This window comes from Staurois parvus, unplaced genomic scaffold (genome assembly GCF_062004578.1).
Source record: "Staurois parvus isolate SC_StPar_1 unplaced genomic scaffold, SC_StPar_1.0 ptg000414l, whole genome shotgun sequence".
NCBI lineage: Eukaryota > Metazoa > Chordata > Amphibia > Anura > Ranidae > Staurois > Staurois parvus.
Window position 1 is genome coordinate 6303932 of NW_028318210.1, and position 16919 is coordinate 6320850.

At 39.0% G+C, this 16919-nt stretch overlaps 1 protein-coding gene across 2 annotated transcripts in view; it reads right to left on the minus strand.

Moving 5' to 3' along the window:
* The window catches only part of DNAL1 (dynein axonemal light chain 1), a 42016-nt gene that overhangs the window by 12385 nt on the left and 12712 nt on the right, over positions 1-16919 (minus strand). For both annotated transcript variants that reach the window (XM_089686893.1, XM_089686894.1), the window contains exons 2-5: positions 14792-14830; positions 13357-13466; positions 8857-8912; positions 7146-7201 (exon numbers count right to left, since the gene is read on the minus strand). In XM_089686893.1, coding sequence (XP_089543019.1) covers positions 7146-7201; positions 8857-8912; positions 13357-13466; positions 14792-14830 — 261 coding nt within the window. The remainder of the gene's footprint in view (positions 1-7145; positions 7202-8856; positions 8913-13356; positions 13467-14791; positions 14831-16919) is intronic.

A 16919-nucleotide genomic window follows, 5' to 3' on the forward strand; every position in this document is an offset into this window, starting at 1 on the left:
ACAGTAGCTAATATGTATTGCCCAAATAAGAGGCCCCAGATATTTCTGAAAGGTGTATTGAAAAAAATTGATTTATTTTAAAAAAGACCATTTGATATTGGCTGGAGATTTCAATTTCTGTATGGATCCACAAATGTATGCAACCTCTTCTGTGCAGAGAGAGGGGGGTAGGTCTCTGAAATTACTGAAGAAGGTGATTCATGAGTGCCAACTGGTGGACATTTGGAGAATTACGCATATGAATGATAGAGACTATACCTTCTTCTCAAATGCACATGAGATGTATTCGAGATTGGATTATATATTGGTAGATCATCAACTTATTGAGTTTTGGTTAAAGTAGAAATAGAAGCAATGTATTTTTCGGATCATGCCCCTGTTACAATGAAACTAGGGTGGGGAAGGAGGTTGACAGGAGGTTCAGGATGGAAGTTGAATGAGGCACTTCTCCTGGATAAGGAGACGGATCAGAAGATTGGGGAAGAGATTAAGCAATTTTTTAAGGAAAACGATACAGGAGACGTGTCGGTAGCTACAGTGTGGGAGTCCCATAAGGTTTATATAAGAGGAATTCTGATTGCGATTGGGGTGAAAAAGAAAAGAGAAAAAAGAGAGAAAATTAGTGGGCTTTTAAAATAAATACTTGACCTGGAGCAGATACACAAAAATAGAATAACAAAAGAGATAAGGCAGAAGGTAATAAAAAAGAAAGAAGAACTAGAGATTTTGATGGAAGAGGAGAAGAGAAGAGCCTTCAATAAAGTGTTACGTGAGAGGTAGAGATGGGGAGATAGACCAGGAAAGTACTTAATGAGAGCCCTGAGGAAAAAGAAAAATAGGAATTATATAGAAAAAATAAAAAACTCCAAGGGAGAACTGGTTCATTCAACTAAAGAGATTGCTAAGGTGTTTAAGGAATATTATAGTAAGTTGTATAATATTATCTCCCACGACTCTTTAAATAATACTGGAATAGCGAATATTGAAAAAAGAAGGACATATCTAAAAAATGCGGGTCTACCAAAATTAAGCGAAGTACAACTGAATTCCCTAGATTCAGAAATTACACAGGAAGAAATAAAAGTAGCATTAAAAAGTACTGGGATGGGGAAAAGCCTAGGGCCAGATGGTTAAAATATAGTGAATTGTTAATACCGAAATTGAAGATATACATGAATGCTTTGGGGGGAGAGATGGAATGAGGTGAGAATCTCTACAGGCCCATGTGGTGCTTATCCATAAGGAAGGAAAAGATGCTTCTCAGTGCTCTAGTTATAGACCAATTTCATTACTGAACACAGATACAAAGCTATATGCAAAGGTCTTAGTAAATAGGCTGAAAGATTTAATGCCCGAATGGATACATGGGGACCAGGTAGGCTTTGTTCCAGGGAGGGAGGGCAGAGACAATGGGTTAAGATCTCTGTTGCTCATTCAGAAAAGTAGAAAAGGAAAAACTCTGGTGGTGGTGCTTTCAATCGATGCCGAAAAGGCATTTGATAGAGTTGATTGGGGCTTCATGATGGACACTCTGGAAGTCCTGGGGATGGGAGTTAGAATGAGAGAGTGGATAGGAAAGTTGTATAGAGAGCCCTCCGCAGTTATTCTGGTTAATGGGGAGATGTCAGAGTCTATTGGGATGTCAAATGGAACAAGACAGGGCTGTCCCATGTCCCCATTGTTGTACGTTTTGTCATTGGAATCTTTGTTGTCAACAATAAGGAAGAATATAGATATAAAGGTAATACAGATAGGAGATATAGAACATAAAGTGGCTGCCTTTGCGGATGACCTGTTGTTTTATGTGGGAAACCCTAGGTTAACACTCCCAAATTTAATGAAGATATTGAAGGAATATGGGGAGTTATCAAACTTAAAAATTTACCCAACAAAAACTGAGATTTTAAATATAAATATTTTAAATAGTGAAAAATAAAAAATAAAAAAAAGAATTCCCCTTTATATGGAAAGAAAGAGATATAAAATATTTAGGGGTAAAACTCACTGCTTCATATAAGTATTTGTATAAATTAAATTATATTTCACTGTTAAATGAGATTAAGGAGGAATTAAAGAAATTAGGAGGAGGAAACCCGTCTTGGATAGGACGCATAAATCTGATAAAAATGGTAATTGCCCCCAAAATCCTATATAGATTTCAAATGATCCCAATTAAACTCCCAGAGGTTTTTTTTAAGGCAATAAAAAAAATAACAAGATATATATGGAGGAATAAAAAACCTAGAATATCCTATGAATTGTTAAGTAGAAATAAAGAGAAGGGTGGATTGGGAGTGCCAGATTTTAAGAGATATTACAAAGCAGTAATTTTAGTGAGAATTTGTGATTGGACGTATAATCCAAAAGGGAAAAGCTGGGCTAAAATTGAAAATGAACTTAGTGGAACTAAACTGAGTAAAATTATATGGGTGCCAGCACAATATAGAGGATTAAAAGATAGCACAAGTTTATATACTTTAAATGTTTTAAGAGTTTGGGATATATTGCACAAACATATGAAGTGGGATTTTAATTCACTATTAATGCCACTGAGGAACACAGAGTTTTTTCCTCCAGGAGATTACAGGAAAATGGTTTAAGAAGGAGGATGTCCAATTGAGAGATATAATGGTGTGGGGGGGAATTGAGATCACTTAAGGATTTGGAAAAGGAAAAGGGAGAAATTTTCACTAAGATAGATGAGTGGTGTTATCACCAATTAAAACACTTTGTTGGGAATCTTCCGAAACCCTTGAGATCTAGAAAGGATTGGAATTTGTTTGAGAGGTTGTTGGAATCACGGGGAGATGGGAAACACGGTACTGCTAAAATATATAAAATTCTCACTGAATTAGACACAAACACAAAGCCAATGTATATAGCAAAATGGAAAAGAGATTTGGGGGTTGTGATAGAAGAGGATAAATAGAAGAAAATATATAGATTAACTAGTAATTAGAGGTGGAAATAAATTACAAGTGTTTGATAAGATGGCACATTACACCGAATGTTGAACATAAGATGAGTGGGGAGAATTCACCATGGTGTTGGAGGGGGTGTGGAGAGATAGGCACGGTGTATCACATATGGTGGGAGTGCTCAAAAATTCAAGTATTTTGGAAGACAATAGTTCATTTAATTGGGATGATTACTGAGATTGATATTGGATTGGATCCAGAGACTTGTCTTTGTCTTTAGAATTATCAGTGAATAAATATAAGGAATTGGGTATATGGTATTATCTAAACGCAGCAAAAGGTTTGATACCCAAGTTTTGGCGTAAGACAGAGGTGCCGAAGGAAGATGATTGGGTGGATAGAGTGAACCAGATTTGTAGGATGGAGAAACTTTACCATATGCATGAAGACAAGATGGGGTCATACTATGTGAAATGGTAAAAATGGGAAGAATTTGGATTGAAGGTGAAATATAGGAAGCTATAATGTGTGATGATGTGAATGCTCCTCTTGCTTTTGTAGGGAAGATGTGGGAAAATGCAGAGAGGGAAAATGGGAAGGGGGGAGGGGATGGAGGGGAGGTTAGTTGGGAAGGTGTGGGAAAATAGTTATAGAAAGGGAAATAAATAATGGTTTTGTATGTTTTCTGAGAATATGATGGAAATATGTATTTATTTGAAAAACTAATAAATATTTAAATAAAAAAAAAAAAAAGTAGTACCCATCAGCTCTTCTTTAATACAAGAGCTCTTATTCATATTACTGAAGGTTTGCTAGATGCTTAGAAATTGACTGGCAAGTGAATGTATAGACATTTATTATTTTCATCAAGACAACCATGATCCTCTACAAGACGCTTTCCTGTGGTAATAGCAAGTGCATGAAAACACCCCAAATTCAGGTGTCTCTTTAGTATTGTTGCACAGTAGAGGAGCAGGGACATAAATACAGAGCAGTTCATTCATGTCAAAAGGTTTGGATCTGGCTTCTGTATAAGGAGCTCTTCACACAGGCACAGAGGTCCGTGCGGTGTAAATTAGGCATGTGTTTTTGCAGTGCCCAGTTGTGATAGGTATTTGTGTACAACCACCTGTACAAATCATTGGCAGGCAGTTTAGGCCCAGGGCTGCCCATTCATTTGTGTATGCATGCAAGCACTCGGAAGTGTGGGGACACATGTACAAGCCACAGACGGTCATTGATTTGTTCAGGCGGCTCTACACAAACATCAGCTCTCTGCTCAAAGAACACTGAGAAATGAGTAATCAGCAAAACTTGCTTGTGCAGTTCAGTCTTAGAGTTGGCTCAGGACATATGCAGCATAGGATTGGATTTAGGTGATGAGATTGTGCAGGCTAGCCACTGTCACATCTACTGAGTATGCTTCAGTTTCAGTTCCTTTCTAAGCTGTTCATTTCCTCTTTTTTGTCATTCGTAAAAGAAAGTTCCCTCCCTCCTCCTCCATGTCCTCATATTGCTAAACATTATGGGGGCAGCATATAAGATGCTGATTGATGGAGGCTTCACCTCCCTGTTAGTCCCATACCCAGCATACACACCCAATAGACACAGGCTAAACGGGCGTGACACTGCCTGTGATTGGCAGAGCCTCCTCTAGATATCTTTACAGTGTGAACAAACTGAAAGCTATTGTCAATCAACTTAAAATTCGTCTGCACCATGTTACTTTAAAAAAAAACGAGAAAAAAAAAAACAGCACATATTTCCTTGACAATAAAGATTTGTAATAAGATAAAAAAAAACACTTTGTAGCTATTGATTGTTTATTTTGATTCTCTATGCTGAGGCAGTTTTGTAATGTCATGTGACACAGATTCAAAGTTCAGATGTTTTCTCTATAGAGCATACTTCAGCAGAGTACTAGAAAATCCCCCTTCAGATCTTTCCCTGAGAACAGGAAAGACTTGAGAAATGTCATTTGACATTGAAGGCATGAGGCATTCAGATGCTTTTTTATATCAAATAAATATAGTGGCATGATCTTTTATACATAAATAAAAAGGGTAATGGCAACTAAACAGCATAGGTTTAGAATCACTTTAAAGCCTACAGTTGTGTTCAAAATAATAGCAGTCAGACATCACTAACCTGATCAATCACTGTTTTTGGTAGAAATGATATTTCTACATGGCAAATAATTTACTAGCAGGTGTAGTAGAGTAATAGAAATCCAACAGACCCAACACTCATGACATCCATGCTGCTGATTCTGTGTAATTGAATCACTAATTGAAAGGGGCATGTTCAAAATAATAGCAGTGTGGAGTTCTATTAGTGAGGTCATTCATTCTTTGAAAAACAGGTAACAATTATTGCCCTTATTTAAGGAAGGAAGGCAGCAAATGTTGTACATGCTGGTTACATTGCATTTCTCTCTGAAATTCTGAGGAAAATGGGTCGTTCCAGACATTGTTCAGAAGAACAGAGTACCTTGATTAAAAAGTTGATTGGAGAGGGGAAAACATATAAAGAAGTGCAGAAAATGATAGGCTGCTCAGCTAAAAGTATTGCAAATGCTTTAAAATGGCAAACAAAACCTGAAAGACGTGGAAAAAAGCAAAAAACTACCATTCGAATGGATAGAAGAATAGCCAAAATGGCAAGGACTTAGCCAACAATCAGCTCCAGGAAGATCAAAGAAGGTCTAAAGTTACCTGTGAGTACTGTTACAATTAGAAGATGCCTATGTGAAGCCAAGCTATCTGCAAGAAGCCCTCGCAAAGTCCCACTGTTGAAAAAAAGACATGTGCTGAAGAGGTTACAATTTGCCAAAGAGCACATTGACTGGCCTAAAGAGAAATGGCGCAACATTTTGTGGACTGATGAAAGTAAGATTGTTCTTTTTGGGTCTAGTGGCCGGAGACAGTTTGTCAGACGACCCCCCAAACAGTGAATTCAAGCCACAGTACACTGTGAAGACAGTGAAGCATGGTGGTGCAAGCATCATGATATGGGGATGTTTCTCATACTACGGTGTTGGGCCTATTTATCGCATACCAGGGATCATGGATCAGTTTGAATAGATCAGAATACTTGAAGAGGTCATGCTGCCTTATGCTGAAGAGGAAATGCCCTTGAAATGGGTGTTCCAACAAGACAACGACCCCAAACACACTAGTAAACGTGCAACATCTTGGTTCCAGACCAACAAGATTGACGTTATGGAGTGGCCAGCCCAATCCCCGAATCTTAATCCAATAGAAAACTTGTGGTGTGATATCAAAAATGCAGTTTCTGAGGCAAAACCAAGAAATAGAGAAGAACTGTGGAATGTAGTCCAATCATCCTGGGCTGGAATACCTGTTCACAGGGGCCAGAAGTTGGTTGACTCCATGCAACACAGATGTACAGCAGTTCTCAGAAACAGTGCGACTACAACGAAATATTCATTAAGTGATTCAAAGGAAAGCAAAATCTTCAAACATTTTTCAGTTTATATAGTGAATGTTTGAGTTTGTAAAGAAGAATACAAACACTGCTATTTTTTTGAATAGTCTAATATTCACTTTTCTTCAATTTTTTTAAAGGAACAACACAAATTTGATATATTTTTCTTCATGTTTTGATTTGGAATAGAATGTGTAGTGTTCCCAATGCATTTGTGTGTATGGAAATAAAAGCTATTAGAAGGATTTTGAGCTTTATTCACTTTTTTCAACACACTGCTATTATTTTGAACACAACTGTATGTGAAGCCAAATCTTTTTCTTTAAAATTTGGACAGAATGTGGAAGCAGTATTCTTCTCTGCTTGTGAGACTCGCCTTCAACTTTGGACCTGGAGAAGTTTGTCTCTGGTACACAGAGTAATGGGAAAGCCAACATTTTTGAGTTGTTACAGGAACAGTGGGTTGAGGGAAGTCTTACATGTGTGACACTGAGCAGCTGTAAATGACAGTGCACCTATTCAAATATCAAAAAAGGAACAGGCTGGGGAGAAAGAGGCTAGATGATGCTGGTTATCTGCCCAGAAAGTGATACAGCCGCAATTGGAGAATAGGCTGCTTCTAATGCACACTGTGAGTTTCTAGTGTGTAGAAATATGAGAGTTGCTACAGTGTGATCAACAGACAAAGCTGTACATTGGCTAAAGATTTAAGGTAGGGAGGGGTTCTTTAAGTTTAATATCACTGATCTCTGCAAACGAAAAAAGGTGCAAATCTCTTACCAGTCCATTCAAATTCTTTATGTTATTCCTTCCCAAAGACAGTATTCTGAGATTTTCTGAAAGACAAGGCTTGTTTAAGCAACAAGATGTAGAACTTAGATACATATACACAACACTGGTAAATTTATAAGAACCTTTACAACATTACCACTAAACAAGAAGAAAGAAAACAAAACAAAAATAAAGCGCAGCTAAGTGCAGTACTGTGAAATTTTATTCAATAATGCTTACAAAATGGCCACTCACATACAGTACATATGCAGTGCAGAGCACAAAGGAATAACATGTTGAGACACCACACTTCTTCCCATGTAACCTGAAGTTCAGGCTCGGGGAAGCCCCATGATGTTATCCAATCACAGGAAACACCCGTGGAAGTGTCCCTTTGATAGGATGACATCATGGGGCTTCCCGGAGCTGGCGAAGTCAAGGACCTTATGAAAGCGGTATCCAGTGCGACTTGCTGAGCTGATCTCCAGGCTGCATGAGAAACAATGTGGCGTCGTCACATGATTTCTTTATGCTTTCTATTCATATGTATGGCCTTTTTTCAGCTTTAAACGGAGTCAAGTTTCACAATACTTCACTTAGATGCGCCCTTTTCTGCTTTCTTTTCTTCTTGCTTGGAGACATTCCTTATCTTTATAGGAGCAGCAGCCACGTTGTAGATCCCTGGCTCAGTGTCCATTCCTGCTTGTACCTGATAATGTAGAAGATACCATCCTTATGCTTGGACTATTGCAATCTGTTGTTTTGTGTGCTGATGGTTTTTGTGCATGTTTTCACGCACATACTTGCTTACAACTGTACCACTTTATAACGGATCAATTACCCACAGCTTACTGGGACAGTGCATGTAATCAGGGATCCCTACAATATACTCAACTGCAATCAGCGATTGTAGAAGAATTAAATATGTATATTGCTTGCTGCAGCCTGTAGTGAGCCCATTCAAAATCTAAAAAAGGGATACTCAACATTTTGAAGAGCGATGGCCACTTAAGTGATCTGGTAACAGGTCACGGGCCACAATGAATTATGGGGTTTTACCGCCACCCAAACTGTAAATAAGTCCTTACCCTACTGAGCCCCCTATTAGGCTGCTTTCACACTGATGTACTGCAGTTTACTGTGCTGCATCTGCAGATCAGTATGAAAGCAGCCTAATAACTTTTTTTTGCAAGTGCTGACATGCCCATTGCAAAAGAGCAGGGTATAGGATGTTTTATACACTGATCTTTTCCTCTTCCAGCTTCTGCTGCCATCTCTCTCCAGGCTGCTGGAAAGGTCCCAGGCGAAGTGCACTTGGTATCACTCCACCTGGGAGAGGAGTCGGTGCTAAAGAGGAAGCACTGGCTTATGAGGCTCCTGCTCCCTACGCAGCGGCCTGCTCTCTCTGCAGCTGGCACTGACTCCATGCAATCTGATGCTTTGGGATGGCAGGTTGAAAGCCCAATGACTACAATCTGGGCTTGCCGACCCACATCCTACCTAGAGCATGGGCATGTGCTTCCCTGGTTTGAGGTCGCAGGCCACATCAGAGGGCTCCACGGGCCATGGGTTGAACACACCCCGATCTAAAGTATCAAAGGATTACTACAATAAGTTAAACAGAGATCGTGATGATTAGATGATGCATACAACTAAAGTGATTCAAAACAGGAATTTGAAATTATTAAACTGGAGTAACAAGCAGAAATGTTTCACTTACTCAGACCATTCAGGTTAGCTATCTTTTCAATGCAGTTGGTTGAAAGAGATAATTTCCTAAAGAGAGAAAAATATATATAAAGATTTGGAAAGCTTTAGCACACTTGAAGGATGACAACCTTTTGTATGAGCTTGCCATTTGTGTCATGTATGGCAAAAACACTGCTAGAATGAGCTATTGAAGACAGCATGGGGATTACTTTACATGCCAATTTACCTTTTATCTGTTCAAACCTACACAAGGGACAGGAGAGATGGTTTAAAATGTCTTGAGAGTCTTTTGCCTCCTCTGGATGTCCCCTGCACCTCCTCCTCCTATAGATTTCTTGCTGAATTTTGTCACAAATGCCCAGAGGTGGCCAGAATAGAGAAGCAAAATAGAGAAAAACTTATCACAAATAGTTAATTCTAGGGCTTGGTACTGCCCTTCTTACCCTGCCGCCCTAGGCACTGGCTCACAAGTGCAATTATGTTAAATACAGCCCTGATGACATGCTACATTATGTCAAGTCAGCTGTGCACAAAATATGGGCTCATTTAATGACATCATTCAAAGAACTATGTTATTGCCAACAAAGTCATTAGTCAGAATGTTGCTGGACACACAATGCACCCCAATTCATTCCTGTGGAGAGTTACCCAGTATGAGCTATGATATCTGCTAACATTTAAAGGGGAATATCATACTAATTTTACTGAATTGTACCTTGTTAAAGAAAGAAAGAATGTAATGTAATGAAGATTAACCAGGGACCCATTTATAAGGTATCAGCAGCCTTGGTTTCATCCACTCAGTCCTTCAACATTAGCTACTCTAAGTGTCACACATACATCGGTCATTATTGCTATGACCAGTGAGAAATTTATGCTGCCAAACCTTTGCAATGAAAGCAGAAGAATGTTGTCTTGCATGACCTAGCAAATAAATAATATATTGACAAATATAAATTAAATCAGAGGGCTTCAGTGCAAAAGCAGGACACAGTGTATGACTCATTTCTTGGAATTTTAATATTCAAGTAGAGACCAGATAATTATATGAGCAAATTCCAAAAAAGGCTAAAAAGATAATCTGTTCACTTAGGGAAAAGTAACAGGTTCAATAAATAGAAGGCACTCTCCAAGACTTGAACTTGCTTTTCATTCCCTCCCATGCCACCCTGATTTCCCCACTGGTGCCTTGAGTATGGGGAGTGTATCGCTCTCTTTCATGCATCTCTCAATTTAGCTAGGGTTGCAGTAACAACTGATTAACTAAGCTTGAGCGTTGTAACATGGGGGCAAGTGGGTGATCTGGATGGGGGGGGGAGAGAATTGGGGGTAGCAAGTCCTTAGAGTTAGGTAAGCTTTAACCAACTGCCAATCCAGATCTTACGCACTGATTCTCATGGGAGCTCCAGCAGGCAAAATGGGTGGCAAAGGAGTGAGTGGAAAGTAAACGTAAGTACAAGGACCAGAAAGTACATTCAATCCTCAAATCTGTTAGTTTGGGCAAAGTACAGATTCTCCTTCAAATCAGTGTGGAGAGATATGGAGGATAAGAAGATTTATAAAACATTGGAAAACTTGGTTATGGGTGAAGTCATCCACGTTTTACATGAGTTCCACAGATGACTATTCCACAACCACAGATCTTAGTGCATATAGGATCACAGTATCTGGGGTTTCCGCAGAGTATTTAAGGAAAACAAAATGTTAACTTACTGAAGAAATAAAAAGCCTCAAATCAAGTCTAAAAGAACAGCTTCTACCTTTTAGTTCCTGTAAGCCAGAGCTGTGTAAATTGTGGGATAGAAATTGTAATATTTTTAACCTTAACCACTTCAAGTCTGAACACTTTCACCCCCTTCCTGTCCAGGCCAATTTTCAGCTTTCAGTGCTATCACACTTTGAATGACAATTGCGCGGTCATGCAACACTGTACCCATATGAATTGTTTAGCATTTTTTTGAGACAGATAAAACTTTATTTTGGTGGTATTTATTCACCACTGGGATTTTTTTTTGCTATATAAATGAAAAAGTCCAAACATTTTGAAAAAAAAAGTGTTTTTCTTATAAAATTTTGAAAATAAATAATCTTTCTTCATAAATCTTGGCCAAAATGTATTCAGCTATCTTTTAAGTAAAAACAAAATAACCAAAAATTAGTTTATAACCAAAAATTATAATTTTTAAAACATATTTTTACATTTTTATATTAATATTTATGTTTTTTTAACATACTGTCACCCTAGCAGTACTGTGTCACCATAGTGACACTGTACTACTTAGGGGTGATGATTTTTTTTTTTTTGGCCAATCAGTGATCACATGATCGGGACCTCGCACAGAGGTCCCGTACAGCGATTGGTGTTCTGCTGTGTCCTCTGGACGCAGCGGGCACTGGATCACGGTGCGTGCGGTCACAGGGAGCACGCACAAGCAGGGAATGAGGGAGGACATTTATAAACGGCCACCCACTCCTGCACGGCTACTGTCCGGCCGTTTATGTATATGAGCTGGAAAGGGAATGGTTAATGACAATGTTAGTATGTGTTCAGCAGTAATACCTCACTGATCATGGTCAGGAATGAAGACATCTATCTCTGTCCCTTCCATGAGTTATTCTAAACCAGTGAAAATCATTCAGTGTGCAGTGTTGCCTTTATGAGACATACAGTCAGGTCCATAAATATTGGGACATCGACACAATTCTAACATTTTTGGCTCTATGCACCACCACAATGGATTTGAAATGAAACAAACTAGATGTGCTTTAACTGCAGACTGTCAGCTTTAGTTTGAGGGTATTTACAAATCAGGTGAACGGTGTAGAAATTACAACAGTTTGCATATGTGCCTCCCACTTGTTAAGGGACCAAAAGTAATGGGACAATTGGCTTCTCAGCTGTTCCATAGCCAGGTGTGTTTTATTCCCTCATTATCCCAATTACAATGAGCAGATAAAAGGTCCAGAGTTCATTTCAAGTGTGCTATTTGCATTTGGAATCTGTTGCTGTCAACTCTCAAGATGAGATCCAAAGAGCTGTCACCATCAGTGAAGCAAGCCATCATTAGGCTGAAAAAACAAACCCATCAGAGAGATAGCAACATTAGGCATGGCCAAAACAACTGTTTGGCACATTCTTAAAAAGAAGGAATGCACCGGTGAGCTCAGCAACACCAAAAGACCCGGAAGACCATGGAAAACAACTGTGGTGGATGACCGAAGAATTCTTTCCCTGGTGAAGAAAACACCCTTCACAACAGTTGGCCAGATCAAGAACACTCTCCAGGAGGTAGGTGTATGTGTGTCAAAGTCAACAATCAAGAGAAGACTTCGCCAGAGTGAATACAGAGGGTTCACCACAAGATGTAAACCATTGGTGAGCCTAAAAAACAGGAAGGCCAGATTAGAGTTTGCCAAATGACATCTAAAAAAGCCTTCACAGTTCTGGAACAACATCCTATGGACAGATGAGACTGAGATCAACTTGTACCAGAGTGATGGGAAGAGAAGAGTATGGAGAAGGAAAGGAACTGCTCATGATCCTAAGCATACCACCTCATCAGTGAAGCATGGTGGTGGTAGTGTCATGGCGTGGGCATGTATGGCTGCCAATGGAACTGGTTCTCTTGTATTTATTGATGATGTGACTGCTGACAAAAGCAGCAGGATGAATTCTGAAGTGTTTCGGGCAATATTTTCTGCTCATATTCAGCCAAATGCTTCAGAACTCATTGGACGCCACTTCACAGTGCAGATGGACAATGACCCAAAGCATACTGCAAAAGCAACCAAAGAGTTTAAGGGAAAGAAGTGGAATGTTATGCAATGGCCAAGTCAATCACCTGACCTGAATCCGATTGAGCATGCATTTCACTTGCTGAAGACAATACTGAAGGGAAAATGCCCCAAGAACAAGCAGGAACTGAAGACAGTTGCAGTAGAGGCCTGGCAGAGCATCACCAGGGATGAAACCCAGCGTCTGGTGATGTCTATGCGTTCCAGACTTCAGGCTGTAATTGACTGCAAAGGATTTGCAACCAAGTATGAAAAAGTGAAAGTTTGATTTATGATTATTATTCTGTCCCATTACTTTTGGTCCCTTAAGTGGGAGGCACATATGCAAACTGTTGTAATTCCTACACCATTCACCTGATTTGGATGTAAATACCCTCAAATTAAAGCTGACAGTCTGCAGTTAAAGCACATCTTGTTTGTTTCATTTCAAATCCATTGTGGTGGTGTATAGAGCCAAAAATGTTAGAATTGTGTCGATGTCCCAATATTTATGGACCTGACTGTAACAACATAGCTCCCTCTTCTGTAATCACAAAGTGTACATAAGACAAAGTAGCGCTTTAGAAACTTTTGCATTGTTTAATATAGCATTGTATACACCAAAATTATTTTATTTTATGGTAAATAAATGTTATGATTAGCTGTTAAGAATTGTGGGCGGATTTCCCAATCTTGATGCAATGAGCTACTACTGAAAAGTGACTGATATTCTTACTCGCAATTGACCAATGTGGACAGAGATGCATCCATCTTTTCAATGGGCGGAATCTGTGCATACAGCTTAACCTCTTTTGCTTCAGATGCTTTCTGTCCTGTCTTTTCCTCCTGGACAGGGGAAAAAAAAAACATTTTATGCAGTTGGGAAAATATAGGTCATCATGTCATTTATAATGAGTAAAAGCAATCAGTGTAAAAAAAAATCTTCATCACCCCCCCACAAGTAGTACAGTATCACCATGGTGACACTGTACTGCTAGGGTGACAGTAATAAAAAAAAATTAAAAATATTAAAAAAAATTAAAAGAAAAATGTTTAAAAATTATAATTTTTGGTTATAAACTAATTTGTGTTATTTTTTTTACTAAAAATATAACAGAATAAATGTTGGCCAAGATTTATGATGAAATACTATTTATTTGCAAAATGTTATAAGAAAACCACTCTTTTTCAAAATTTGTGGACATTTTAATTTACTTAGCAAAAAAAATAAAAATCCCAGTGGTGAATAAATACCACCAAAGTAAAGCTTTATCTGTCTCAAAAAAATGCTAAAAAATTCATATGGGTACAGTGTTGCATGACCGCCAATTGTCATTCAAAGTGTGATAGCACTGAAAGCTGAAAATTGGCCTGGACAGGAAGGGGGTGAAAGTGTCCGGACTTGAAGTGGTTAATGCACGGGTGTCAAACTGGCGGCCCTCCACCTGTTGCCAAACTACAAGTCCCATGAGGCATTGCAAGACTGACAGTTATAAGCATGACTCCCAAAGGCAGAGGCATGATGGGACTTGTAGTTTTGCAACAGCTGAAGGGCTGCCAGTTTGACACCCCAGCTTTAAATTCATATAAAATTATTCAAAAGATATCAAACTTCAAGGACTGCCCAGAAAATATTAGATGAAATTTAACTAATAAAGTTCCCACAGCCACATCAATCCCTACACCTCAGCATGTAAAATACTTCTGTAAAAAAACTGAATCACTGAGAAGACTAGGCAGTCGGAAGACTACAAAAATATTGGCACCCTATAACAGGAAGTGCCTGAACGAGGATCTACGGGGGGAATCACCATCATTATTTTAATGAAAGCTGCAGATTTAATAACATTAAAATCGATTTTCAGAATTACATTAACATGTTACAGATCATCTGATTAGGTTTACATATACTCTATTGATAATATATACTGATTATTTGGAAAGTTATACTGTTACTGTGACATGTCAGGAATTTATTCATGTAGACTTATTACTGAAAGATCCAATTCAAAATGCTCCTCTAAACATACACTTCAAATGCACTTATAATTATACAACATTTACTCCAACATCATACGCACATTTACACAGCAAGGAACACTAAATAGCACACAGACTGTGAGAGTTACCAGTGCAATCATGTTTGTATGTAAACTGGAAGAAAGTCTTACCCATTTGGCTAAGGCATCTTTAATAGTTGTTGGTTTGGCCTAAAAAAAAAAAAAAAAAAAAAATCAAGTTTGACAATTTATTTTTAAATCAATTTTATGTGAACAGAAATTCAAGTGTCAGCTGTTTTCTTTAACAATCAAAAGGGTTTGTTTTTATTTATAAATTTGCTGGTTGCTATGGGGTCCTATAGGCACAGACAACATAGCTACTGGTGCCCTAAGAATCAGTAAAAACTGCTACTTGTGACACAGAGACCCTATATACACAGACAAAAAGCAAGTCACATTACAGTTGCTGGTGACAAGGAGAATGTATATCATCAACAAAATGCTAATGCTGCCGTGGAAAGCCTACTGGTTCCATAGAAACCCTATATGAACGGGAAAACAGATACTGGTACCATAGTGACAATAAGCATGGGGAAACAGGTACTGGTACCACAGTGACTCTATATGCACAGGAAAACAGGTACTGGTACCATAGTGACCCTATATGCACAGAAAAACAGGTACTGGTGCCACAGTGACCCTACATGCACAGGAAAACAGGTACTGGTGCCATAGTGACCCTATATGCACAGGAAAACAGGTACTGGTGCCATAGTGACCCTATATGCACAGGAAAATAGATACTGGTGCCATAGTGACCCTATATGCACAGGAAAACAGGTACTGGTACCATAGTGACCCTATATGCACAGGAAAACAGGTACTGGTGCCATAGTGACCCTATATGCACAGGAAAACAGGTACTGGTGCCATAGTGACCCTATATGCACAGGAAAACAGGTACTGGTGCCATAGTGACCCTATATGCACAGGAAAACAGATACCGGTACCATAGTGACTCTATATGCACAGGAAAACAGGTACTGTTACTGCAGTGACTATATGCAAGGGGAAACATACTAGTACCATAGTGCCTCTATATACACTGGAAAACAGACACTAGTGCTATGGTGACCCTATATGAACAGGAAACACATACGGATACCATATTGACCCTTAGGATAGAGTGATGTAGGGTTAGAACAACTGTCCAGTTTTCTTGCTGTCTCCCCATTAGGGAGACTCACCCTTTCATATTGCCCTTATCACCAATGTCACCAGGAATGAAAGTAAGTTTAAATCTAAAATTCAGAGTTGCCATCACAACAGGAGTAGAGGGGAAACCTTCCACTGGGGATACTTGCTCCTGTGTCAGCTGTATGAAAGGAGATATCCATCACATTGGCAGGATATCCTCCCACGTCCTGTTGAGTTCACATGACAGGAAGTAAAGAGAAATCCCCCTAAAAAACAGAGCAGTTAGAGGTCAGGGGGAGAAATGTAAAGATATCTGGCAAGGGTGGATGTTTTAGTCCTCTGAAATGCCAGATGCATGAGTCTTTTCGGGTAGCTTCCCTGTTAGGTGCTCACAATTTGAGCCGGTATGTACACATGGTTTTTTTTTACTAATGCTATTTGGCCCTTACCGCTTCTGCGGACTGATTTACTGGATGTTTCTGGAAGTCTAGTGCTGTGTGGGAGGGAGGTTCTTTCTTTCCTTTTTTTCTTCCCCCCTTTTTTTTTCCTCTTTCTTTCCTTTCATTTGTTTGACTTATGGATATTCTGTTTATGCGCAACTATGGTCAAGATGTTTGTTTACCTCTGTTGTCATATGGGGGTTTCCTTTGTATTTATTACTTCTTTGTCAGCTTGAAGTATATCCGCTGACTTATTGTTCATTTTATGTCATCGGAAAATGTTAATAAAAGATTGATTAAAAAAAAAAAAAAACTAGAGCAGTTTAACCCAAAAAAGTTTGGGGTTTAGATATACTTAAAGCGGTAGTAAACCACAAAAAAAAAAATCTAAAAATAATCTTCTCCCTGCAAGTTAAGAGCCTAAAGTGCTAGTATGCATCCCATACTAGCACTTTATGAAAGGCTTACCTAAAAATGAAGCCCTCCAGCAGAATACAGTCACCTCTTCCTGGGGTTTCCATCTTCACCTGGTCTTACTGCCGGGTTTGCCGGCTGCGGCCTTTTGACTGGTCGAGCCACATTGACGTCACTCCCACGCATGTGCACTGGAGTCTTGGATGCAGCACGGCTCTCTCAATGAATGGCATGCCGTCCATTGATAG